The 27159-nt window shown below is 37.4% G+C and overlaps 1 protein-coding gene across 2 annotated transcripts in view; it reads left to right on the top strand.

Moving 5' to 3' along the window:
- Positions 1 to 6671: 6671 nt before the first annotated feature.
- The window catches only part of LOC149794406 (uncharacterized), a 41224-nt gene continuing 20736 nt past the window's right edge, over positions 6672 to 27159 (top strand). Inside the window, exons 1-5 of one of the 2 annotated variants that reach the window (XM_089968594.1) lie at positions 6672 to 6853; positions 7083 to 7105; positions 14978 to 15307; positions 17219 to 17266; positions 25417 to 25628. In XM_089968594.1, the coding sequence (XP_089824720.1) occupies positions 14983 to 15307; positions 17219 to 17266; positions 25417 to 25628 (585 nt within the window). In that variant the 5' untranslated portion in view covers positions 6672 to 6853; positions 7083 to 7105; positions 14978 to 14982. The remainder of the gene's footprint in view (positions 6854 to 7082; positions 7106 to 14977; positions 15308 to 17218; positions 17267 to 25416; positions 25629 to 27159) is intronic. The other variant, XM_089968593.1, reaches the window with a different exon arrangement.

Genomic DNA, 27159 nt, shown 5'->3' with positions numbered 1-27159 from the left:
GTCCACCAACAACCTTTTTCCGAGCCCTCTTGGATGCAATTTCGATGGCTTCTAACGCAGCTGCTTTTCAACAAAGCATGAATTGCCGCGAGGAATGGAAATATCCTATTAGTCTATGGATTTGTGCCACCTCCGACTTTGATAACTTTAATGTCACTGAGGTGTTCGTTTTGTTGGCTGATTTGAACTGATCAGATTTTGCTTTGGTTAGCCACACGAGGACATTTCAAGTTAACTATCTCGGAGAGAGCCTCATTATGTGCTAGCAATCGTTTCCTATTGCGCTCTTGATATTCGCAAGCTTGTTTTCACTAGGTCCAACTTTAACCTTGTGATATTACATTATTGTTAGAAAATGTAACTCGATCAATAACGAGTTTGAGATAACTTAACTGGTTTGACACTGGCGTGTGAATGACGCTCATCTGGCAACCTATGCCCACCAACTATAATATCATATTAGAAATAATCACAGCAGTACATCTGTATCCATCGTCGGAGCCTTAATTACCTGTGCATGAAAGTGTATGTTTGCCAAGGACTGCTAAGCCATGGATAGGTGTTCCAACGAAAAATAATAAATCGGGTACAACGTAGTGATGTAGTGCTGGAAAATCTGCAGACCTGTGTCAACGTTTCAGTCTCTGTCCATTTTCAACGATTGTGACATGCACGTTCGACATAATTGTTTTCGAAGTTAAGCAAAACTTCCTCGGATCGTTCCTGATGACCGTTTCACCGCAAGGAAACTTTAGATACTCCTAAATGGTCAAATATCATTTTACTCCTGCACTGTCCTCCACGCACGTGAGCTATGTCCTGAACTACAATGAATGAATGTTTTGATGCACGGGCACCATGTTGTTTAGTTATTTAACATGAAAACGGCTAACTCGAGGTTCACGAGTCTTTGTTGCATGTGAGAAATGACAGCGGTGATTTGCTTACAGAACTCATCATGCCAGATGATTCGTGTCCACCAACACACATTTGAACCCCTGTATTGCTTCGCAGTCCACGAGGAGGATCTGCCTCCCAAAGATTTCTTCCTACATGTTGTCACTGGGGTTTGGGCGGACTTTTACATTTCACAATCTCTTGCCTTTTTGTCAAGGTCCGACCTAATAAATTCATTATATATGTTTCTAAAAGGATTCAATTTCTCACCGGTGGCTTTATTTCTCCAGTAAACTCCTTAAATACCATTTTAATCTATTCATTGTCCATGTATACATAGTTTATCTACGACAGTACTTTTAACAAGTACTCTTCCAACTTGGGGCTATGTCATAGCGGTATTAACGATCTCACACCTGATCACATTCCGAAGCAACCAACAAGCTACCATCAAGCTCTGGACTCTTCAGTTATCGCGGACAAAAGAGAAGCACGACCACGGAAAGCAAAGTCAAGTGGACTTAGTCTATTAAGTAGAGCATTGTGTGAGATGAACTACAAGTCGTTTCCGCTGATACGGTACTACCTCCAAGATTTAGTTTTGGTATAACGCTTGCTCGTACGGGTAAGTTATGATCCCATCAGGGAAAAGTCATCGTTTAGTATCCAGCGGGGACAAACTCACCTTTTAATAGCGATATACACACATACAACTCATCTTTGAGCAGATAAATCTGGCACCGTGTTTATTGTTCTTGAGATCTTTCAGTACCACAACCCGGGGAACTCCTTTAGCTTTCTTGATATCTTGATATTTTTTACAACCTAGCCCCCTTTGCGGTCCAAGCACAATCGAATAGTAATGTGCATCAACAAAGAGTCAATATCCGAGTACAACTTTCTGAGCTTGTCGCCGTACCGCGGCTTGATCTTATCGTAGCAGAACTCCTGCATGAGTTGTTTGGACACGTCTAGTACTCACATGCCAACGTAAACGGGTTTTGCCATCTTCAGCTTGTTGAAGTTTTTTGCTGCATACGGCAACGAGCGACCATCAAAGACTTTGCGTGACTCAAACCCTGTGTCCACAATTAATCAAAAGAGGTGGTCTTGCTCACTGTCACTAATATGCATTCGCTTCTGCCTGTTCTGCATAGTTTTTCCAAACACGGCCTTGTTCGAGAGCTTTAAGACGTCTTTCTCAAACTAGTTAGTGGCGACTGTGCCCAGATCCATGTTCATTTGCATATACGGTGTCATCCCGGCGCGCTGCCGAAATCCAAGCACGGATTTCCAACCACAAATACAATTAAAGGTTTCGTACGTGAACTACATAATTGATCTTGCATCGCAGATTGGAAACTGACTGAGAAGCATTCTGTAAACCTGCGTCCAGAATACCCCAAGATTCCATGCTGACAACCACTAGCGGGTCACTGACAGCACACTCCAGGTCAACATCAAAGAATTATCCAACGTTGCTGTTGATGTTGCTTTCGTTCTGCTGTACGTGTTAGTGGGCATCCACATATGCTAGATTAATCCATTAAACTCGTCTACATCGCCTATTCATACATGTTGTTTGATTATTGTTACATGATGTAACTGTTTTGACAAAGGGGTCATATGCGTCATCGATCTGTTAGTTCGCGCTAGCGATGACTTGGCATTGAAATCCGCTGCCAGCTAAACGTTTGACGAATAAATGTTGACCGATCCGTTAACAGCTCAAGCTCGTAAAAGGGTTTGACAGCGATGCATCCCAGGACATTCCTGGCAATGAGAGGTAGTGTGCGAGATCGAGATTGTAAATGCGCATGGCTCTATAAAAAAACGTTTCGAAGACGTCCGCGAGCAGCAACACTAACGCGGAGTAGGCATTGTTCGTGGATGTATAATCGTTGCAGGAAGCACGTTTGTGAGACGGCTATAAATGGAAGAGATCGACAGGTGGCAACAGAGTTTCTGAAAAATGTTCCTAGTCGCTAATGTATTGGTACATGTAGATTCCTTTGCGAGTGAGCCAGGCGATCTTAGAACTTACACCGTGGGAAGCACGACAGTATCGATGAGAGGTTGTAAAACGGTCGTTGCCATTCGATGAAGGATTGCGCGCTAGTTTGCACATGCCGGAATGCAGAAGTTGTAGCGAGTTAAGAAACTGTAGTGTCCCAGCCAAAATGTCACGTATTTCTCCGTATTTTTTGAGGATGAAGCTCATTATCATATTTGATGTTCTGCGATCCCTTGCATTATTCAATGGCCATTTATCATCGCAAATGATGAAGCACAACAGGGATTGCCAGGGTATATTCGCAACTGCAAAGTGCATGCGCTGTGTGCGGTTACCCTGTATATGATTATAAAGTAATATAGTAAGTTGTATAGCTAAATAATGTTCTGTATAAGGTGTGAATGAACATAAAGATGCACAAGTTTTCATTAAAAATAAGTCTTATCAGAAAAGGTATATTAAGACATTACTAAAACCCTCGTTTAAAATTGTGAATGCAACTTTTATTTCCTATTTTTTTTCGGCAATCTGTATAATTCATTGGGTACTACTCATTCCACTATATAATTTATATAGACGGTTTTCATTATAAGTATACATTTTTTGTGAGACTATCACAGTAAAATTAAACAAGTTCAGTTGAGTTTGTGTTTTCATGGGACCTACAGAAAGATCTTATTCAACACCCTTGTGTGAAATACAGGTCTTTTTTTATAGTAGAACTCAGGAATTTATTAAGCTTGAGTTGGATCGAGCTGTACTCAACATCTTAATGAAAGAGCAACAATGACAAAATTCCTTACTTATCGAGAGTGTAATTTCTTTCCTTACTTATTGAGGGTGTCACTACTTTCCTTACTTATCGAGGGTGTCATTTCTTTCCTGACTTATTGAGGGTGTCACTTCTTTTCTTTCTTATTGACCGCTCCGGTGGCCTAGTGGTTAGAGCGTCCGCCTCGGATGCGGGAGGTCGTGGGTTCGATCCCCGGCCGAGTCATACCAAAGACTTACATAAATGGTACTAACATTTGCCTCGCTAGGCGCTCAGCATTAAGAGGTTAGTGTTAGGACTGGTCGGCCTGGTGTCAGGATAATGTGACTGGGTGGGACATCATGCTACATGTCTGCGGCATGATGCCCCAGTGCTAGACATCACTATGAACTGCCACACTGCAGACATCGTAGCAATATGACTGAAAAATTGTTTAAGCTACGTTAAAAATCCAAATCACATCACATCACACTTTCTTATTGAAGGTGTCACTCCTATCCTTATTTACCGAGGGAGCCAATTTTTTCCTTACTTTTCGAGGGAGTCAGTCCTTTCCTTACTTACTGAAGGAATCATTCTATTCCTCACCTAACAAGGAGTCGCTCTTTTCCTTACTTATCGAGGGTGTTTCTCCTTTCCTTACTTATCGAGTGTGTACTTTTCTTACTTATCGAGAGTCACTCCTTACCTTACTTATCGATGGTGCCACTCCTTTCTTACTGAGGGAGTCACTCTTTGCCTTACCTAACGAAGGAAACACAGTCTCGTTTCCTTACTTATCGAGGGTGTCACTCTTTTCCTTACTTATCGAGTGTGTACTTTTCTTACTTATCGAGTGTGTACTTTTCTTACTTATCGAGAGTCACTCCTTACCTTAATTATCGATGGTGCCACTCCTTTCTTACTGAGGGAGTCACACCTTTCCTTACTTATTGCAGTAGTCACTCCTTTCCTTTTTTATTGAGAGAGTCACTCCTTACTTTACTTATCGATGGTGTCTATCCTTTAGTTACTTACCGAGGAGGTCACTCGTTTCCTTACGTATTTAGAGAGTAAATCCTTTCCTTACTTACTAAGGGTGTCACCCCTTTCCTTACTTAAGGAGAGAATCACTCCGTTCTTTACTTATTGAGGGTGTTTCACATTTCCTTACTTATAGAGGGTGTCAGTCTTTTCCTTACTTATGGACGAAGTCACCCCTTTCCTTACTTATCGATTGTGTCAATCCTTTCGTTTTTTGAGGGAAACACTCCTTTCCTTACTTATCGAAGGAGTCACTCCTTTCTTTTCTGATCGAGGATGTCACTCTGTTCCTTATTTATAGAGGGAGTCTCTCATTTCCTTACTTGTGATGATGCCACTCCTTTCCTTACTTACTGAGGGTGTTACTCCTTTCCTTACTTAACGAGGTAATCACTCCTTTCCTTACTTATGGAGGGTTTCATTCCTTACCTTACTTGTCAAGGGAGTCACTCATTTCCTTACTTATCGAGGCTGACACACCTTTCCTTACTTATCGAGGGAGACATTTCTTTTCTTATTTATCGGGGAAGGCATATATGCAAATAGCTGAGTCATTATAGAAACCATTTGATTGTATATTTTGCAGGTAACAGGAAATTAGAGATGAATAATATTTTCTTATCGGTTGTCCATTGCACGATATTTTGAGGTATATATATATTAATGTGACTGGGTGGGAATGATGCTACATGTCTGCAGCATGATGCCCCAATGCTAGACATCACCATAAACTGCCACAATGCAGACATCGTAGCGATTTGACTGAAAAAGTGTTAAAGCTACGTTAAAAATCCAACACACACACACACACACACACACACACACACACACACACACACACGCATGTACGTACACGCACGCACACACACACACACACACACACACACACACACACACTCCTCGGTGCACAATTTGAACGATAGGAAGTATGTTATGCTTTCTTGAGTAAAAGATCTTAAATCTTGAATCTAAAAGCCAGATTTTTTTCTCAGAGGAATTTTGCATCCACTAAAGAAGAGCCTGGACTCAGACAACAATCACGCAAGTTACGATGTTCTGGTACTGCTGACGTAACTAGCACATGTCAGCCCCAATCCGCTCGTGTAATAATTTAGATAACAGATGACATTTTATGCGAATATCCACCGGGTAAACCAATCTCACAATAACATTTTAGCGAAATATTTATGACGAGAGAAAGATATCAAATTTGTTATTACTGAGTAATATCTAGCATTATTTCTTGCAGTCCTTAATTGTAAAACTAAAAGTTCCATGTTACAAGTTTCGTTTTTGTCCAGATCATCGCTTTTACTGAGAACAAAAGAAATACCAATCGCTATACAACCGATACAATTTTCAACTCTTCTGTTTGACAGATAGACAACTGCATATTCCCGATGGGTATCACCCAAAATACGAGTCAGAATCTGATGCCGCCAACATTTGCAATGTGTCTGTAATATTCGGTATTCTAGAGACAAATTTTAATGACGTGGAAAATCGAATCGAGTCTACAACAAATACGTTTCTGTAAATTTAATTGTTATATCTCTTCTAATATCCCAAGAATTATATTAAAAAATTAGATGAGTATGATCCATAATTTGTTCATTAATTTTCGTTGGAAATGAGAAAAAAATAACACTAATTAGTAAATCCCATCCACCGTGTCAATGTTTTCCCGACTATTACATAAATTTTTCGCTTACTAATGCACATACATGTTACAACTTGCATACATCTTTCAGAGAAACACCAGATAAATGCTTTGATTATGTTGAGATTATATTTCTTCGAAGAGTTTTGTTTATCTACTTCCAGCAACATTTCAGTTAAGGGCCATTGCTACATGCATAAATAATAATCTAAGTAATCTGAGCAAACAAATCAAGTGAGATTTGACGTCATCAGAGTAATATTTACAATAATTTATGGAGATACACAGACGTGTCAGTAGCAAATCTTGATGATATATTTGCCTTCAGGCAGGTTATGGGGCAACATGCACTTCATGTATCAACCATTTACTTTCACCAAGTCCACGGATAAGGATAGGAGATTTTGTTTATCTTCTTTAGGCGTTCTTCTGAAGTAACAAGCCATTGTTCGAAAGCATATTACTACCCGCACAAATCTTGTTCCAGGTAATATAAGCAAACAAATTTACAATTTAACATCGTCGTGATATATTTTCACAATAATTGATTGGTATACCCTGACATAGCAATAGTAAATCTTGACGATATATTTGCCATCGGACAGTTTATAAGTCTACGGACATTCATTTTATCAGCTATTTGTATTCTGAATGAAGATAGAACGATACATCTCATTAACAACATTATTATATTTTAGTCTCTTTATTTACTTCAGAGATTCGTCAGAAGGCAAATAAGGTAAGTAATGGAATGCGTTACATTTATGTATTATTATTCTATAAGTAATCGAGTAATATCTAAGTAAAATTAGTATAAATATCACCATGTACACGTAATCCTGGCACTAGATGCCTGTGGTTAAAATGACGCATTAATCATGCCAAATGTATCTTTTGAAAATGATTGAAATCTTTAACAGTTTCAGGGACCTGTTCAAAAGGATAAATTCATATCATTATACCACAAAATGCATTATTTCAGACATGTTTCCTGTAATCAGTTTAATAGTCATCCAAGTATTTGAAAGTTATTGGTATTTTGGAGTTAATAAAAATCGTCGATACATTCTTTCATTTCAAAATGAGATATCGAAATGTGTAAGTAGGAGAAAAAATTATATTGCCAGTGTGGCGATATCACCCTTGGAACTATCATTTACGAAATAGATCTGCTCTTACGTCTGTTGATCAAACCTGTACTTTCATATATGGTTTATTTCATATTTCATCTTCTTCATCTGTATGTCTGTGTCTCAATTTGTCTGTCTGTTTCTGCCAGCATGAAGAGATCTTAAAATACTTGTGGAGACTGTAGACCCTCTAGAATACATTTATGTAATCAACGAGGAAGCACCGTTAATAAATACCAGAAAACGAACTCTAGTCTACAGATAGCAGGCTTCTTCTACTATTCTTCTGCATAATTACGTGTCCACATGAATCGTGCAAATTGTCAGTGACTGAACTTACATGACTGTTATTCGATATTGTGAGATGCTCGTCATACAGTATCGTATAAACGGTACACATTTTTAGGAAAAAAGTCTTGATACACTATAATAATAATATTTTCTAATTAACGATGTTAACTCTCACTACATTCTTAGTCATGTCTAAAAACAATGGAGAAATATGGTATGCATGTGAGTTGATTACAATCCTAAATTAAGTGACAACCGAAATATAGTGCAGCATCTGTTACCAAACTCAACTGCAAACCTGTCACGGCCACACAAGTCATGTTTGAATGCACTTATAAACAAAATAAACAATCAAAAGTATTACAATTAAACTAACAATCATTCAAATCTTTAGCTTAATGGTATCACGCACAGAAGTCTGTCGAAAACAACCGCTCTGTAATTTTTCTACAATATCCTTACGCAACGATGTTTACTTTATCAATCCGTGCAAGATATTTGTCCACGAAAATAACAATATCTTCACTTTTGCACAAGAAAGTAATGAACAATTTACATTTAGAATATATATATATATATATATATATATATATATATATATATATATATATATATATATATATATATATATATATATATATATATATATATATATATATATATATATATATATATATATATAACAAGTCTTAATAACATGTACAGATCTATTATGCATGATAAGTGTAATACCAAACAAATAAAATACGACAATTGACCTACACGGGCTTCAACATAAAGATCAACTGTGCCGACATATTCTGAAAATACATGGACAGATTCTTGTCACATCTGCAAAGTGAAGCAAATGATACAATCCATTTTATGGATAACTGGAGATTGACCCGACCAATAATTAGCTCAACTCTGCCTATAAGATCAGCGTTTCTTTCCTTGAGTGAAAAATAACGTTAATAACAAAGAGTCTAAAGTACTTTGATTTGGTTATTAGCAGTGGTGTACAAAGTTTCGTTGTTTCATGGTTAAGGCAGATCGCGAATTTAGAGTCATAGCAAAACATAAAACAAGTTGATACTCCAAGATCATCCATCACGCTTCATGTCCGCTTCGCCGTATGCAAAGGAGGACATCACTCGTTTGTTTCTTTGCTTTAATACTATTTATAGTACTGAATTAAGCTGGATTTAATTTCCATGCAAAATTTCATAACTTGAAAGCTCTACACTTCTGTGATGACCATATACGGTGCTATTGTATTAAATTCAGAGATACTCATGAATTATGTAATCTATATTTCCCCAAACACATATATCCCTTTAGAATAACGAAATTTCACTAACACTTGATGGAAACAAATAAAATTTGGTAACATATGAGAAACGAGACACCATTAAAGTTTAAGAAAATAAAATGTCAAGTACTTTATGAGTACACGTATCATTGAATAGCGCCAGTTACAATTTATTAGGACAGAAATGGGTAGTAAATTACTTACCCGTAATACATTAACGAAACTTAATCTGGTATAAATAGGATAACACAACCCATGTACAGAATGACATGTTAGAATGATATCATATTACATATTTTCAGCTTATAAAATATTCTTACAACCTACTCCTGCTGAAACAAAGCCATTTCTCGCTTCTTGCATGAGCACTGTACATACATTCTACCTTTATTATCTTTATTTTTTCATATTCTCCACTAGCTGATGCAGTAATCAATACCAATCGTGCCAATTACCAAGATCACTGAAAATGCTAAGTGTTAGACTTGTATGTTGTAATGCTAAAATGACTGAGTCTTAGACGCAAGTAGACAATACACTTAATATGTGAATGGAAGAAAATAAATTTCGTATTGTGTTAGTGTGTGCTTACACACATTTTGATTAAAGCTAATATAGTAAAACATGTTTTAACTTAAATCCATGTTGGAAAGACCTTTCGCTAGAATGCAGAAGTTGCCCGTGATGAAGTTTTATTGACCAAAAGACAGCAAGCAGGTCACCAGTGAAACAGCTAGAATATGCTTTTATGCCTGAAGTCTGTTTGAAATATCTAAGTACAACGTAAGTCGTCATTTAATATATTGGATAGATAAAGCATGGAAATTAAATGCATTAATTTTCCAATGTTATACACTTTTTCACAAATGAATAGGACACTGGGTATTACAACAAACTGTCTCTGTCTCGGGTTCCTCCCAATTTAAGGACCTCATTCCCTCATTAAGGTAATTTAGAACATACTAAAGATGTTTCTTCGGAAAATACCAGTATGCACATTGGATCTCCAAAAACAAATTCAGTTATCTTAGCAGATTTAATTCCAAGTTACAATTTTGACAATAAATATCAACGTAACTTTGTAGAGTTAAAGGTCCTGACCAAAATGCTCAAAGTCAAAATAAAATAGGTTACACTTTATTATTCTCTATAAAATTTAAGACTTTTACAGTAAATTTAAGAGCACTTTTATTGTCAGTGTCAGCATAAAATTACATAAGCACCAATGTGAGACAAAGACACGACAGTTATTTATGTTTCATGGTTAAATGACCAGAACTAGTTAAGCATCAGAACTCTGTTATCTTCTAAATATCAAATTTGAAACATTGTCCAGAAAGAAATATCAGAAATAAAAAAATTGTAAGGTATTCGGCTTTGGTTTTTACGTTGACGGGAATTTCGTACCTAGGAAGCACGGTCTGTCGCATAAAAGCACAGCGGGTCACGTTTATACTCTGGTCCAGTACTGTGCTTAACATTAGAGGGGAGGTCAAAACAATTAGGAAAAATATTATAATATCCTTGAGCTGAAGGGTGTGAGAAACACAATGCGTGTTCATGACGTTAAAGCTACCTCCATATGTTTTGTTGCATTATCTGTCTCCATGACGCTTATATATGAAACATTAAACAAATTGATGAGAAACGTGAGTTACCATACAATGTTCACACCTGAATGTCGATACTCTATGTATTTGGTGGATACTCATGTTGTGCCCATGCAAAATTGGAGACCATTTTTTAATGTTCATGGTTTTTCGGTGAGAGAAGGAAGGCACTTTTTTGTTGAATGACGTTGCTACAAACAAATATTGCTTTGATATCTAGTAAGAAGGAAATACTTATGTCCTCTACTCCAGTATAAAGGTTGAATATATATATATATATATATATATATATATATATATATATATATATATATATATATATATATATATATATATATATATATATATATATATATCTCGCTTAGTGTTGTGTGCTGCTGCCCATGAAAAGTTCAAGAAATTAAGTATTCACGAAAATATATATTTATTTTATTCAATCAAGCATCAAAAATTAATACGAATTTAAAATTATTAACTGTATTTGGTGAAATAAAAATAATTGAACCAGAAGTATTAAAGGTATAAAGATAGGAAAAGATACATACTATACAGTGCAAACTGCGTTTGTGACCAGCTTAGTTCATATCCAGTGGTGGACAAACCAATACACGTGGGGTGAAGTTAAATAGTTTTGGGGAGTGATCTAAATGGTCAGCGGTCTATTGAAATGTTTAATATTGTTATGCACATTTAATTCAATTATTTGTTTGTTAGTTTTAATTTTTTTATTCCATTACATGCTATTGTAAGGTAACTTTGTTTACTGGATTTGACATTTTCCAGAAATTCAGTTCAGTTCTGTTTGACCTGACTGTTATAATAATAAAAACACTATTTCTGACCTTGATTCAGAAACAGACGCAGTTCTGGTAAACAACTTTTTAAAAAGTTTGTATTATTTCACTGAGTAAGAACCATTGATTTCAGTTAAGGCCGTACCTGATAATTTTCATGTAACAAACTTCCATTTCTTCTGGAAGGTTGAACTCTTGACCTCCATCCGGGAATCTGTTTGGCGTCTTAAATTAGCCTTATTCCTAATGTTTTGTATAGAACTAGTCAGTGGGCTTTAAACTTTTGACACGTTAAGTTGTGTTATTGTGACCAGTTTGGGCTGAGATTTTATTTTCTTCAAATTATTGGATTTCAAGTGATTATTTTCCCTGGAAAACTAGTGCTCTAAATTAATTCTTTGACAAGGACATTTATCGAAATTTAGACAGAATTAAAAAACTGGAATAATATTTTCTGTGATTTAACAAGAGACTGTTGACACTGCAGCACTTCGCAGGTTACAACAGACGTCATCGTCTTATCTTTTTGGATTCCATCGGGATTCGAACTCAGTTTCATTCAGGACTTTTTATTGTAAGGATTTCTATACTTTAATTCTTGGATTATTTTGGGATTTGATTCGTACAACCGTAAGTCCCTTTCCTCATTTTTCACTTGATATTCTAGGGAAATAGATTATTTGTTAAATTTTACAAAGCTTATTGTCTTCACTTTTTTCCTGCTACTTTTTGTAAGAGCTTAGACTCGTAACAATTTGCAATAGTTAATTGACAGCTTATTCGGGTAGTCAGTTTGCGGAGAAATACGCAGATGTGACCAGACTGATCTCAACATTACCAGTGGCAGTGAATGAAAAGAAAGGCAAAATATTACACGAGAATTATCCTCACCATACACATGTTCTGTCATCAAACAATTATCATCATTTTGTTTTTCAAATTTTATTTTTTTGATTATTTTATTTAGTTGTGAGTTTTTAAATAACTTTATTCCAGATGATTTCACAAAGTTGCAATTATCCCGCTGCTAAAATATAAAATTGGTAACATGACCAACAAAAATAATAATGGATATCAAGTTCTCATGATAACCATTTTAAAACAATTTTAATGAGAAGACAGAATCTCCGATACTCAATTTGGTTTTAGAAAAAAAACCCACACTCAACAGACTAATGCGTTAATTGTTATTTAGAACACGACAGCCCTGTGTTTGCATGTTTATTTCATGCTATTATGGCTTTTGATAAGGTAAGTCATTGGACACTGTTTAAAACGTTGCTCGACAATCAAATTCCCGTCTAAAGCAATTATACCCAAGTTAAATGGTATGGTAAACAGTTGTGCTTATGGATTGTGATGTATCCAATTCCTACCAAGTAACCAATGGAGTGTGGCATGGAGGTGTTGTTTCGCCTTTGTTATTTAATATATACATAGACGATTTAAATCCTAAATTGGGTCATTGTCACTTGAGGATACATATGACACCAAACGCATTATTTCTGAACAATTTTATTATTGCTGACGATATATCATTGACAAGTCCTTCCATCGCAGCTTGAAGGAATTTATTAAAGAATTGTGATCATTACGCATCTGAGAATGATATCATATATAACGCACACAATTCGGTATAAATGGTCTTTATGTGAACTTATTTCGTATTACCATCTCTTCCCTCTGTACTTCTTAACAGCCATGGTCTTCACTATGCGAAAGGTTATATGTATTTGGATCATATTTTAAATTGTTATATACTCATTTTTGTCTCCGTCAACTTTACATTGTCAGACTCATGCAGAATTTTACGATACTGAACACCTTGATACTGCACTCAAGTGCGTTACACATGTGCATAAAAATAGTATAGTGTATTAAACAAATTTGTATTTGTAAACAAATTATGTACACTAATGTACTGAGCGCTTTAGGTTTCGGATGATTAGATCTGTCTTGTACATTTGAAATTAGAGATTATAAAGTTAACTGTGTGGACGAGTTCTCTGAGTCAGAAACAAAACTTTCCAACAAGCACATGCATATACGTGATGTTTGCAATGTCAGCAACAAACGTGAAGGACGCGGTGATTGAAAATACCGTTCTCATCACTGAAACAGTTATTTAAGAGAATATTCTTATCTTTTTGCAAACAAAATGGTTTAGACTATGACCAGTGCTGTCTAAGGTCTGTAACAATATAACACACAGAAGCATATTGAGGCCAAGGGCTATCGCATATCTACAAGAGACGTACCATTTTATGCGACTGTCAAAATACTAGATTAGAGAAAAAAATTAAACTGAAAGTTATGGTAGAAAACTAAGATCCTCAGAGCCAATAAGCCAAGATGACGAATAATTGTTATTTCCACTGAACTGTATTTTTTTCTGTAAATTGTTTCTTCCCCTGAAGAAGAGATTGTTTATCTTGATGCGTTGGGAAATCGTGTATCTCGATGCGTTGGGAAATTGTTTAGCTCGATGCGTTGGGAAATCGCTTATCTCGATGTGTTGGGAAATCGTTTTGTATTTGCGCAATTATCGAGCTTTGGTTTTGTTTTGTTTTGTGGGTTTAACGCCATTTTGAAACATGATAGGCTATACATGACGGACAGTATAATTGGTAGAAGAAAACCATAACAAACCACGAGAAGAGTCCTTACCTACGGGAAGCTACTGGTAAGCTTTCTCACCTACCCACGTTGGCCGAGCTGAGACTCAAACTCTCGCAGACAGAGGTGAGATGTCAGTGATATGCAAAGGCGTGCCATAGACCACTGGGCCACCCGGAGCCTCTATCAGCTTTTGTGACACTACATATATATGCACACATTAATTTCTATGAAATACAAAACAATGTGTCTCTTGCAAAACCCGTAATTTTGTAGATTAAGAATGCTAAATATCGCAACTATTATTTACGAAACTCTTGCAAAGCAGTTTACATGAATATAGAAAATGAATCAATCATTCATGTTCTAACATAAATAGATTTTGTAAACGCATTTCTGAAATCAGAATTACCGGTAACGCTTATTTTTTGCCATGAAATTTGCTCTTATCCATACACCAAAACTTTAAAATGAAATTCATGTTTATTAAAACAAACAAAGAGTTTAATTGATTGTCATATATTCTATTTAACAGGGTTGTCCAGCTCACAAAGACACTAAACTGTGTGGTATAAAAATCGCATTACAAGTAAATACAGGCTCGTACACCAGTCAAACCGCTTATTTAATTACTGATAATATTTTTGTTGTTTGTGAAAATATAAAATTTTGATTGTCTGCGACGTTTAAGTTATGTTTTGCCCCACCCCCTCCACTGAACTTAAACAAAATTTGCAGAAAAGTCATCTGTGAAAATCACTTAAAAATTGACAAAAGAAGATTTTTTCTCTCTCTACCAAGCTGGTTTAGCAATTATTTCATGTCATCATGGTATAAATTATTATTTTATATTAATTTATATCATTTATTTTATTTAAGCAAACATGAAGCAGAATTTTTATAGCGTGGTATTTTTTCTGACCCTGCTACGCTGTACTGCTGCTGCAAGTGCAATACCAGACACTGCTCTCTTTATCGGTAATGGTTACAATCTCCTCATGGGAAACCCTGACGGTGACTTTTGGTTGAGAGGCGGTGATGACCCTGGATTACTGCTAGGCAGAAGCATTTTTCCCGTGTCCAGGGATAATAACCAAGATGAAATATCATACCTAAGTCACCTGTCGTGTCACCATGCGCACTCTGTGGTGTTGATTCATGGGCCGAAATCGTACCAGGACAAGTTGCTTAGATATGTACATCTGACAGGTAAAATGAAATCATATTCAATCCAGGAAAATAAATAAAATAGAATAGATGTCAGATAGCAGGTGATGGATCCTTCTCACTGATTATACAAAATGGTTATTTTACAAATTTATCAGTTAAGAATGACAGTCTCATGTCACCGAAAGGAACTTTTCGAACTATTTTCGGTAGTGTCTGAAATTGAAACATAGATGATAAATAACTTAAAATTGATGTGGGCCCTGATACGAATAATGTTTTACTTGAATGATGATAGATGTCATGTAATATTTGTATCGGTGTCAAATTCAATTAATATGGCTTGAATGTTACAGTTCAAGCAACGGTTAATTAGTTAATAGATGGTCCAACTCCCCACAGCCCCATTAGCATCCAACTCCCCACAGCCCCATTAGCATCCAACTCCCCACAGCCCCATTAGCATCCAACTCCCCACAGCCCCATTAGCACACTCTCTTCCTGTGGTATATTTACCTGCGGTTAGATCATTTATTTTCAAGGGAATCGTTTTTGTGGCTTTGTAATACTATTCCATTCCGTTGATTTTTTAAGTTAGCACTAAACAGTTTTTGGTTGCGATCGAGGTAGGTAATTGACTATCTCTTGCAGAGACATACGACCATTATAACACCGGGACGCGTGAAAATCGTTTAAACTTGAGATTTTCAACTCCACAAAAACCTACAGAGAACAAAACAGAATATTTTCCTATAAAAAGCGGTGAAACTGCAACCCAAATATTACTTCACTGAATAAAATGGACCATAAACGTAAATATTTCCTGATAACACTTGCTTTGAAAAGATAAAAATGAGTGAAAACAGGGATTATAGAAAATGGGCAACCGCTGATGCACACTGTGGGCCAAAACTTAATCTCACACCTGGTCAGCTAAATATGTTTCTGTAATAGAATTGTCCCTTTATGCCTGCAAAATAAAATAATGAATTACTGGAACGACTGTAGAAAAGAAAGGACAAATATGGCAATATAATCTTAAGTGCAACCTTAATCTTAGTATTTGACTCTGCAAGAAAAGATATTTATAGTAGTTACAGTTTGATTAGGTATTTTAATTGTTTGCAGCGCTAGGAAATAACGAAGTTTGTATTCCAAGAATAAACTGAGTGATGCGACAGGAGTAGGGGTGGCTTAGTGGTTAGCTTGCCAAACTCTCGACCGAAGAGGCAAGGGTTCGAATCCTTCAATATGATAAGCTCAGATAGGATATAGTAGTGTGTCCCTTGAACTAACTAACCTATTTGTGTTGAAGTGCCCTAAAACGCCAAAACCAAATTTATTCATAATGTTATAAAAACTAATCGGTTAATTTTGTACTTTTATGATGCACTGCAATCAATGTTGTTCTTATCGTTCTTTTGTTGTGTGAATGGGTAACACTGGCTTCACGTTAGACTTCAAGTTGTTGTGTGAATAGGTAACACTGGCTTCACGTTAGACTTCAAGTTGTTGTGTGAATGGGTAACACTGGCTTTACGTTAGACTTCACGTTGTTGTGTGAATGGGTAACACTGGCTTCACGTTAGACTTCAAGTTGTTGTGTGAATGGGTAACACTGGCTTCACGTTAGACTTCAAGTTGTTGTGTGAATGGGTAACACTGGCTTCACGTTAGACTTCAAGTTGTTGTGTGAATGGGTAACACTAGCTTCACGTTACACTTCAAATTAGTGAATTGTCTGAAGCATTCAAAGACATCAAAAATATGTGTGCATCACTTACCATACTGTTATCATCAAAATTAAAATTGAAATTTTCTATTAAGTAAATAATTGTTTTAGGTATAACTAAAATGTGGTTGAAAATAAAAATAGACTTCAACTTTCTTTACAAAATTGGAATCTTTAGATACCTAACTATTTATAAAGTTTTCCTTTCTTTCTTCTGGCAGGTACAGAAATCCAGAATCTGACAGAGGCGGCATTTTCACTAAGCAATGGTATATTTTATAGTAATAATTATTTACTTGTGTTTACAATTTTCGTTAGTAAGTAGTCATTATATTGAATCAGTTTAGCATCACCTACCGTTAAACACTAACAATAAGCCATTTAGAAATAAGGCAAGTTGAATCAAGACGTACTACTAGTATGGCAGCCGTGTATTCACAGATGAAACATATATTGAGACAGGAGTGAAATATAAATGTATTTTGCATATTTGATTGATGCATATATACTGTCTTCAAAAAACATGTTACCGGCATTCATTCAAATCTAATGCTTCGTTTGAGTATATTTTCCAAACCAAGTTAAAGTGCCAGCAAATAAAGAAACTGTCATTCCGTCCAATGTTTGAAACTCCAGTTACTAATCTGACGACTTTTGTTCAATCTTTGTTCAATAATGTGACAATAATAATAATAATAATAATAATAATGAAGATTTTGTATAGCGCCTAATCTTTAGAAGCTCTAAGCGCTTTACAACATTAGACAACACCTATAATATAAAAAAACATATATAATGATATGATTATCCCCCCCCCAAAAAAAAATCCCACCATGAAATTAAAAAACATGCTGAAATATTAAGGTAGCGAACATTATTAGGTCTTTAAGTTTGTTCTTGCAGTCGAAATAAGTGCGTTTTAAGAGCACTCTTGAATGGGATCACTGTGTCTTTGTGTCTACGTTCAGTGGGCAATTCATTCCACGTTGCTGGGCCCTGGTATGCAAAAGAACGTTGTCCATATGACTTCGTTTTCGTAGTGGGAATAATGAGTATACGACTGTCAGAAGAGGAGCTTAAGTATCTTGCTGGTGTGTACGCATAGGTGAGGTCGGATAGGTATGTTGGACTGGAGTCCGTCAGTTGTTGTTGCTGTGGGGTTTAACGCCATTTATTAGCACACGATAGGCTATACATGGCGGCCAGTATTAATAGTGGAGGAAGAACCCGGGAAAACTCCGGAAAGAACCACCGACCCACGAGAAGCTACTGGCAAGGTTTCTCACATACCCACATTGGCTGAATCCGAGACTCGAACCCACGCAGACAGAGGTGAGATGGCAGTGATCCGTAACGGAGAGCGCTTTAGACCACTCGGCCACTCGAGGCCCCAGTCCGTCAGTGAAACGTAACTCAGAGAACAAATTTTGTGTTTGATTCTGGGTCGAATGGATAGCCAGTTTAGGGTACAGAGCAGCGGGGAGGTGTGTTCTGATCGTGGTACTCTAAGTATGATCCCAGCAGCTGTGTTTTGAACTTTTTGAAGTGTCTGAAGTAGATACTGAGATGAACAAGATAGAATTGAGTTACAATAGTCCAGTCTTGAAAGTACTAATGCACATACAAGTGTTTTAGTGGCATCAACTGAAAAATATTTGCGAATGGAGCTGATGCGTCTTAGCTCAAGATATGTGTCATGTTTACCCCGACCCAGAGTAGCCCAGTTGAAACACGTATAATCAAAGTAATTCTGACAAGCCATTGTTTGATGTTAAAATTGCCGCAGGCTAGCACTAATCCATTACGTAAGATTGCCGTAGCTAGAAGTGGAGAGCCGGACCTCGGAGTTGCGAAGTCACAGATAGCCAATTATCACCTAGGTGTGGAAATGTTTATCCAAGATCAAAAGAAGTTGCCTGAAGAAGTGGGAGTGTCTTAACTTATTTTCCCTGCAGACAGACAGACAGGTTGAACTGGCCGCTAAGACGATTGGACAGGGTCACAGCGCCACCCAATCAGAATCGAGATAGGGGAGAGACCTTGATTTGGGTAGAATGATATCTCTGCGTCTTCCGCCAAGAATTAGTTCGCTAAGAGAAATTACCCAGAGTGGAGGTTAGCGTAACTCCGAATAGCCATTCGTTATTGGTTGGAAAATATTAGAGCAGGAAATTCTAAGTACAGAGAGCTTCAAATAAGGTCAGTGGGATATTTGTTCGGTCTTTGTGGAATGCGACTGCATTTTAACTGTAGGTCGTATGTATACTTTATTATTACTAGAATCGTAGTACGAAGAATTACTTTGTTTTGTTAATATGTTTGCATATTTTGAAGAAATGAGTTGATATTTGTAAAGAATTATATAGCTTGCTAGCCGTCGTAAGAGTTAATATTGTAATTCGCTATGCGGGTATTTTATAGTAGACTAATACATGTGTTCATATGATTATAGATTTTGCCATTGCTGAATATTTGTAATGTACAGACATGCGTCTGCTTGTGGTCAGATTGTAGTACCATGAGATTAAATATATATGTGTATATACTGATGTGACGCAATGTATTGATGTCTATATGACAATTAGCTGATACCATGTTATTACGCTATTGTTTACCCTGCAAGAAGTGTGTGGGAATTTCGATGTGTACGCATGCGTGACAGAAACCGTGATGGACTTCCCTGATGATTAATTGTCGATATAGTGTGAGGTGAGATTCGATAAAACATATGTTAACGCCTTGTGGTTTTTCACAGGAAGCTTTGAGGGACAGACCAGTTACAGTTTGGTCCCGTAGTCTCAGATAGAGAGAAGGAGGAAAGGAGAAGAAAGGAAAAGTTGAAGTCTGGGAGCGAAATTGGAGGAGAAGATAGTAGAGAGGGAAACGGAGACAAAGGAGGAGTTAGAAGAACGGAAAGAAGGAAGGAATTAGCGGGAAAGAAAGAGATGAGTAGATGCAAGGACAGGGGGAAAATCGAACTCACACTGTAAATCACGGGATGAATTAGGCTGTCACTTGGTCGAGGGAAAGACGAGTGATTGGAAGTTATCGTTTTAATTAATCGGATTTATTAAATTGTTATTGATTGAATTTTCATCTTCGTGTTCTCTATAATTTAACCGTCCTCATTGCTGACTGGGGGCTCAGAGCTGTAAATCTACCTCGTCACTAATTTAACTTTCTAACCTCACGAGCCCGGGTGGAACTTTCATCATAATTTAATTAAATTATATTGGAAGAACCCCACCCCAATGCGTGCAAACGTCACAATATGCAGCCTTGCATATGTTCATGACATGTTGGTGCAACGTCAGATTACTGTCCAGAGTGACACCTAGGTTTCGTGCTGGCTGTGAATTTAATGTTGTGTTACTGATATATATTTTTTGAGGTAAAGGGTTTGAATGAGAAAGTCTTTGTGTTCTGATCAGAATGGCCTCAGATTTATGATCATTCATCTGCAGCTTGTTACATGTCATTCATGATTTCACATCAGAAATGCACCTCTCTACACCTTGGATGGTAGCTTCAAGTTCAGTTGGGTGGCTAGATCTGTATATTTGCGTGTCGTCAGCCTACAGTTGTTGAGACACTGGATGTTGATCTATGACACTTGAGAGCGGTTGAGTGTATGTAATGAAGAGAACAGGTATAAGAACAGACCCCTATAGAACACCACAACATAGATTAACTCGGCTGGAGTGTATTCCATTTGCTGACACAATTTGTGTCCTGTTGACCACGTAGGACTTGAACTACAGTAAGGCTGTATCATGAATGCCAAACAAATGCTGGAGACGGTGAAATAAATATATCATGGTCTGTTGTGTCAAATGCTGCAGACAAATCAAGGAGGGCGAGGAATGTAATCTTTCCGCTATCCAAAGCAGAAAGAATGTCATTAACTACTTTTAGAAGAGTAGTTACAGTACTGTGGCAAGGGCGATATGAAGATTGTACATGGCCAAAAAGACTATTTGAATTAAGATGAGATACAAGCTGGGATAGAACAACCTTCTCTTAGATTGTTTATATGAATGGGAGATGAGAAACTGGGCGGTAGTTCTTTAAATCGCTATGTCCGAGTGTTGGTTTCTTCAGAAGAGGCTTTACAATGGCAGTTTTGAAAAATGATGGGATTTCCCCGGATGAGAGAGAGGTATTAATAACATCAGTTAGTAAAGGCAATACTCGATCTAAACACTCAAGCAGCAGTGATGTTGGAATTGGATCAAGTTCACATGACTTTGGTGCACTCTTCATCACGATTGTACGTACGAAATCCATAGAGACAGGTTCAACTGCTGCTAATGGTTGCCGCTGAAATTCTGTATCCCAACTGTACGGTGACGACGAGTCAATTGAAATTGTGTTGTCAAGCTTATCTCTAATGGTTTATACTTTGGCACAGAAGAAATTTGCAAACAGGTCCGGAAGGTCGACTAGAGAGAAATTAGTTGTAAGTGGTGTAGATTTGTTCCTTGACATTAGCTTGTTAGTAATCTCGAAGAGATCTTTGCAGCTGGAACTTTCCATGATCTTTTTACTGTAGTTGGCTGATTTCGCTGCATGGACTATGTTTGTAACGTTCTTCTTAGCGGCTTCATAGATTTGCTTATGAACCGTGAGCTGAGTGAAAAGCCAAAGCCTCTCAGCTTTACGGCGGTCTCTTTTAGCAGTGCGGAGCTGGTCCCTAAAACTGCTATACCACGGAGAACACTTTTGAATTGATCCTCTGCACTTGGTAGCGGGGACATGTTTGTCGAGCAATGAACGCATGCAGTTATCGAGTTGTTCTGCTGTAGGAGGCAGGCAAGCGGTTATGTTTGCTTGGATGTCATGCATTAGTTTGGTTCTATTTATCACACAGAGGTTTCTCTTAGTAGCAAATAAAACGTGGCACAGGGGGCTAGTGGTGATACTTTTCTTCACAATTGTTAAGTATTGTTTGATTAAACTGGTTAATCTTATCTTACCAATTTAACTGCATACATGCATGTTAATGAAACTAAACATAAAGAAGGAAAATGCACAAAGTTTTGCATTCCTGCAAGGCATTTAATTTTTTTCTTTCATATGGTTACCATAACGGCCAAACTAGCTTTTCAATATTAGGAGATTTTAACATTTCCCAATTATTTACTGACTGATATAGCAGTCGGATCGAAGAAAACTAATTTTATTCCATTTGTTCAGGTACAACACGATATCAATAAACCTTCCTTTAACGAACATCATCAATATTGTGTAATAAAACATAAAGAAAGGGATTTCAGATTTTATTGCAGTCCTTAAACAAAACAAATTTATTTTTTTCAAAACGACTGTATAACTTAAATCTTTGTATTTGTTGATACAAATCTTTAAAGCTAACAATACTTGCTTGCACAATCCGCGACAGAATTCTGTTGAATCGTCTTGTGCATCACTTCCATCAAGAAGTCCTGCCTGTGAAAATCAGTGTAGTGTCAGAAAATGACGATGGACATTAGGCATGGTGTTGGCAGCTCGTCGGCTCCACATGGACGCCCGCAGGAATTTTGCGGGGGTGGGTGGGTTGGGGTGGTGTCAGTCAGCCACGGCCGGCTTGGGACGGAAGTATTAGTATAGTAGTATAGTAAGCAGTCTGAAACTAAGGCTAATATTTACTAAGCGTTTTGAATACAATCTTGTGACATATTTTCAGCTTCATTTGCATGATTAAGCTTGTCGGAATTTATAAATATATTTGCAGCATGATTTCCAGGAGGGGTCACGTGACCTCGTTTGACTTATGCTGCGGGCTCCCATGTAGCTCCAGGAGAAATGATAGGAACAGGACTTCATCATTTACATGACATTCATCGACCAGACAAAAGGCTTTGACGTGGTCAGCCATGGGGGCCTTCCGAAGATCATGGCACATTTGGTTGCCCAGTGAAATTCATCGCGATGGTTCGGTCATTCCATGCTCGCTGGTGTCGTGGGCGACGGTGAGTCATCTGAACCATTCCCAGTCACCAATGGAGTCAATTAAGGCTGTGTGTTGGCCCCAACAGCCTCCCGTATGATGAGACCACTCCGGTGGCCTAGTGGTTAGAGCGTCCGCTTCGGATGCGGGAGGGCGCGGGTTCGAACCCCGGCCGAGTCATACCAAAGACTTATAAAAATGGTACTAACAACTGCCTAGCTAGGCGCTCAGTATTAAGGGGTTAGTGCTAGGACTGGTCGGCTTGGTGTCAGGCTAATGTGACTGGGTGGAACAGCATGGTACATGTCTGTGCCATGATGCCCCAGTGCTACACATCACTATAAACTGCCACACTGCAGACATCGTAGCGATATGACTGTAAAATTGTTAAAGCTACGTTGTAATTCCAAATCATACACACACTGATGGTGTCTGCAACTATAACACTGGTATCGACATCGGACACCTCACTGTCGGCAAGTTTTTCAATCTGATGAGGCAACAGGCGAAGACGAAATTACGTGAAGTGACCGTTAGTGATTTTGTTTGTTGACTACTGTTTCCCGAATGCCAAATATGAGACTGTAATGCAACAGAGTATGGGCAATGTCTCTTCAGCTTGTGATAATTTCGGTCTCAGTCAGTATCAACAAAGAATATAGAGGTGATGCAGCAGCCTGTACCAGAAAAGCCTTGCATACAAACTTTAATCACAGTAAATTGCTATACCCTCCTGGCAGTGGACACATTCAGCTAATTGGCAGCACATCATCAAGTGCAGTCCGCATCGATGATAAAACAAACTCCAAAATTGCTAAAGCAAGTGTGGCATTTGCCAGACTACGCGAAAATATGTGTGAGCGCAAAGGTATCAGTCCACAAACATACCTGAAGATCTACAAAGACTTAACATTTCCGACCCTGATGTATGGGCTACTTGAGGAAACTGATGAGGATACGATGACGGGACAGGGTCCAGACGGTAAGGTTGTCACACGGGTAGGCATTGCAAGCATCCACACTCTGCTGACAAAATCACAGATGAGATGGGCAGGCCACGTCACCAGGATATCAGGAGAGCGATTACCTCAAGTCATCATTGAAACACTTCAACATTGACCATGTGAATTGGTAAGATGTTGCACAGGATCGCTCCACCTGGTGTTGTCTCATCCTTACTGGAGTAACACACGATGAACTGACGAGAATTGCAGAGGCAGCGCAGAATCACAGGCATCGTAAATCTCAGAACCTCTGCAAGTTCTTTATTGATCAAGCAAATCCAAGCGTCATTTCCTGTCAAGTGTCCTACAAACAGTTCATAACACGTTGGCCTGATTAGCCATTCATGTACTCACATACGCCAAACAGTAAGTGAAGTCATGGTCATCTTCGAACTCGAAGGAGGAACAACTGCAACAATAAACATGTAGATGCAAAGTTGAGGTTACTGATCCACAACATCAATGACCCTCATGATTTAAATAGATGAATTGTATGGTGTGGAGACACATGTGCATGTGTTCATGTGTATATTTAAATGGGTTATTTAGAAACAGTTTTGACAAATTTCCAACTTTGTCATTTTCTGGTGAGTTTCTATAAACTGCAAAATATTAAATTCCTTGTTTAAGTGGCATTTGATTAATTATTTGTACTATTTATAATTAGAATGCTATAATCTAGTTTCTCATATAATTGAGTTAATATCTATAGTTTCTTCTGTCACATTTAAAGTAATATCGCCATAATACATGGTGTAATGGTCAAGAACAGGACATGATGCTTTAATCGACTGAGTAAGAAATTGATTTCAGGCCAGACTTTGATGTCAGAGACAGGATGAATGACGTGGAGAGTAAATGAACTAGATTTCTCATTGGCAACACAGCCAGTGAATGAGAACTAATATATTATTTTGAAAAGAGCCCAAAGTCATTCAGATAAAGGCATGCAAACAAAATGTAAATCTACTTAACTTTAAGTTGCTTAATTGTGGCAAATGTTTATAACAGAAAGATTTGTCAGCAATCACGATCTAATGGATTAAAGGTGTGAAAATGGTGTGTTGAGAACATGAATTGGTGTACAGTTTAATTCAACATTAAGTAGACATATAGGTTCCATTCTGCAGATGTCAGTTTCCAAATAAAAGGTGAGGTTACGTTTCCTCAGTAGAATTTTACACTATTCACTGAGAAATCCTTCCTGGTTTATATAATGTTTTCTTTGACCTGGCAAAGGTATGGCTGACCGCCAGAATAAGGACCACTCAGACCATGTCTAGCTATACCACAGTTCAGACTGTAAAATTGTTGAAAACTTTATCTAAAAAAGTGCAAAATTTAATAAAAAGGTCATGCTATTCAATGTTTTAAACTGGAAAGGTGATAATTAAAGCATGCATCGTGCATGGGGAGAGAAACAACGTTTCAAAACTAAGTATATTGTCCTCCAATTATTTTCCAGGCTACCAGGTGATCAAACACCAGACAGAACGTCATCATTACGTGTATCAGGACCAGGAAACGAGGTGCATGCTGGGTAAAGCAGTACACCGAATAAACTTAGGTCCAAGTCAGGGTTTGGTTGTTACGAAACACTTTGCTGCTGCAATGTGTGCACTACCACAGGTGTATGACGTCACGAAATACATGTCATTTCTTGACACATGGGGAACGGTAACTCCACATTTTTATAGTCAAATAAGTCTCCCAATGATTACGTAAGGACGGACGGACGGATTAATGGATGGATGGATATGTGATAATACATAATAGCAAAATGCAGAACGTAAAACCAAACACGAAATTATCCAAAGCAGAGACTGCATACTAAATTACTGATTGGTAATCTATACCCAAAGGATACTTTAAAAACGTTCTAAATGTCATTCTAATAGGTGTTCATTTAAACCAAAGGACAAAGTTCTATAATGTACGATTTTGTCTACCAAATTAGCGATAGATCAAAGTGTCTTTTAAGAGTGTTTGTTATTGTTATTCCATATCCAGTGTTTGTCCACCGCAACGTAAGTACACAACATGTAATGAAACAGTGTGAAATTAACATTTAATGTTCCTATATAGGCGTCAGTCCCATCATAAACTCAAACTTGGCGTTATGTCCTTATCTTTGAATTCCTTAAAAGCTAGCAGCACATACAAGGTTTTATTTCATGACAGAATTAACCATCTAACACAAATTTTATGTTATCTTCTTCATTCATTCCTAACGGACAGAAAAATAAAAGTTTTGTTTTAGACACACTCGTTACATGTCCATCGCCATGTAAACCTACTTCACAGTATCGTCCAAATGGCAATTTATGTTTCTTTAAACTAAACAGATATTCAAATGTCGATTGCAATTAGCATCGGAGATTGTATTGTTTTCTTCTCTTCCTGATCGCATTTGTGGCATTTTTTTTTAAAGCGCAAATCATAATCAATGATAATATTTGGATGAGAGCAGCTATACATAGAACAATCGCATGAAGGAGCGAGATCCACAGCAACAACAAAAACAAGAAGCAGCCGTTTTTGCCATTTTTGACTAAAGTGGTCTGAAAAGGAATACTTGTAAGAGATAAAAATCACACTGAACCCAGAATAAATGCAATATTTGTTAGCATCATTGTTCATTTATTTCAATTTCATTCGTTATTTTAATAGATAACTCCAAATTGGCGTCTGTAGAGTTGACCTCTATGTCTACTTAGTAAAGTCATAGCACAGTATAACACGAACTTATCGTCCGCAGACTTGATTTATATACCTTCTTAGTAGGCTGCAAACACAGTATAACACGAACTTATCGTCCGCAGACTTGATTTATATACCTTCTTAGTAGACTGCAAACACAGTATAACACGAACTTATCGTCCGCAGATTTGATTTACATGCCTACTTAATAGGCTACAAACAGTATAACACGGACTTATCCACTGTAGACTTGATCTACATGCCTACTTAGTAGGCTACACACAGTATAGCACGGACATATCGTCTGTAGACTTGATTTATGTTCCTACTTAGTAGGCTGCAAACACAGTATAACATGGACATATCTGCATACTTGATTTATATACCTTCTTAGTAGGCTGCAAACACAGTATAACACGGACATATAATCTGCATACTTGATCTACATGCCTACTTAATAGGCTACAAACAGTATAACACGGACTTATCCACTGTAGACTTGATCATC

The sequence above is a fragment of the Sinohyriopsis cumingii genome, chromosome 8, assembly GCF_028554795.1.
Source record: "Sinohyriopsis cumingii isolate HCF-2022 chromosome 8, ASM2855479v2, whole genome shotgun sequence".
Taxonomy (NCBI): domain Eukaryota; kingdom Metazoa; phylum Mollusca; class Bivalvia; order Unionida; family Unionidae; genus Sinohyriopsis; species Sinohyriopsis cumingii.
The sequence above is the reverse complement of the archived record's forward strand: the minus strand, read 5'-3'. Positions and strand labels throughout refer to the sequence as shown.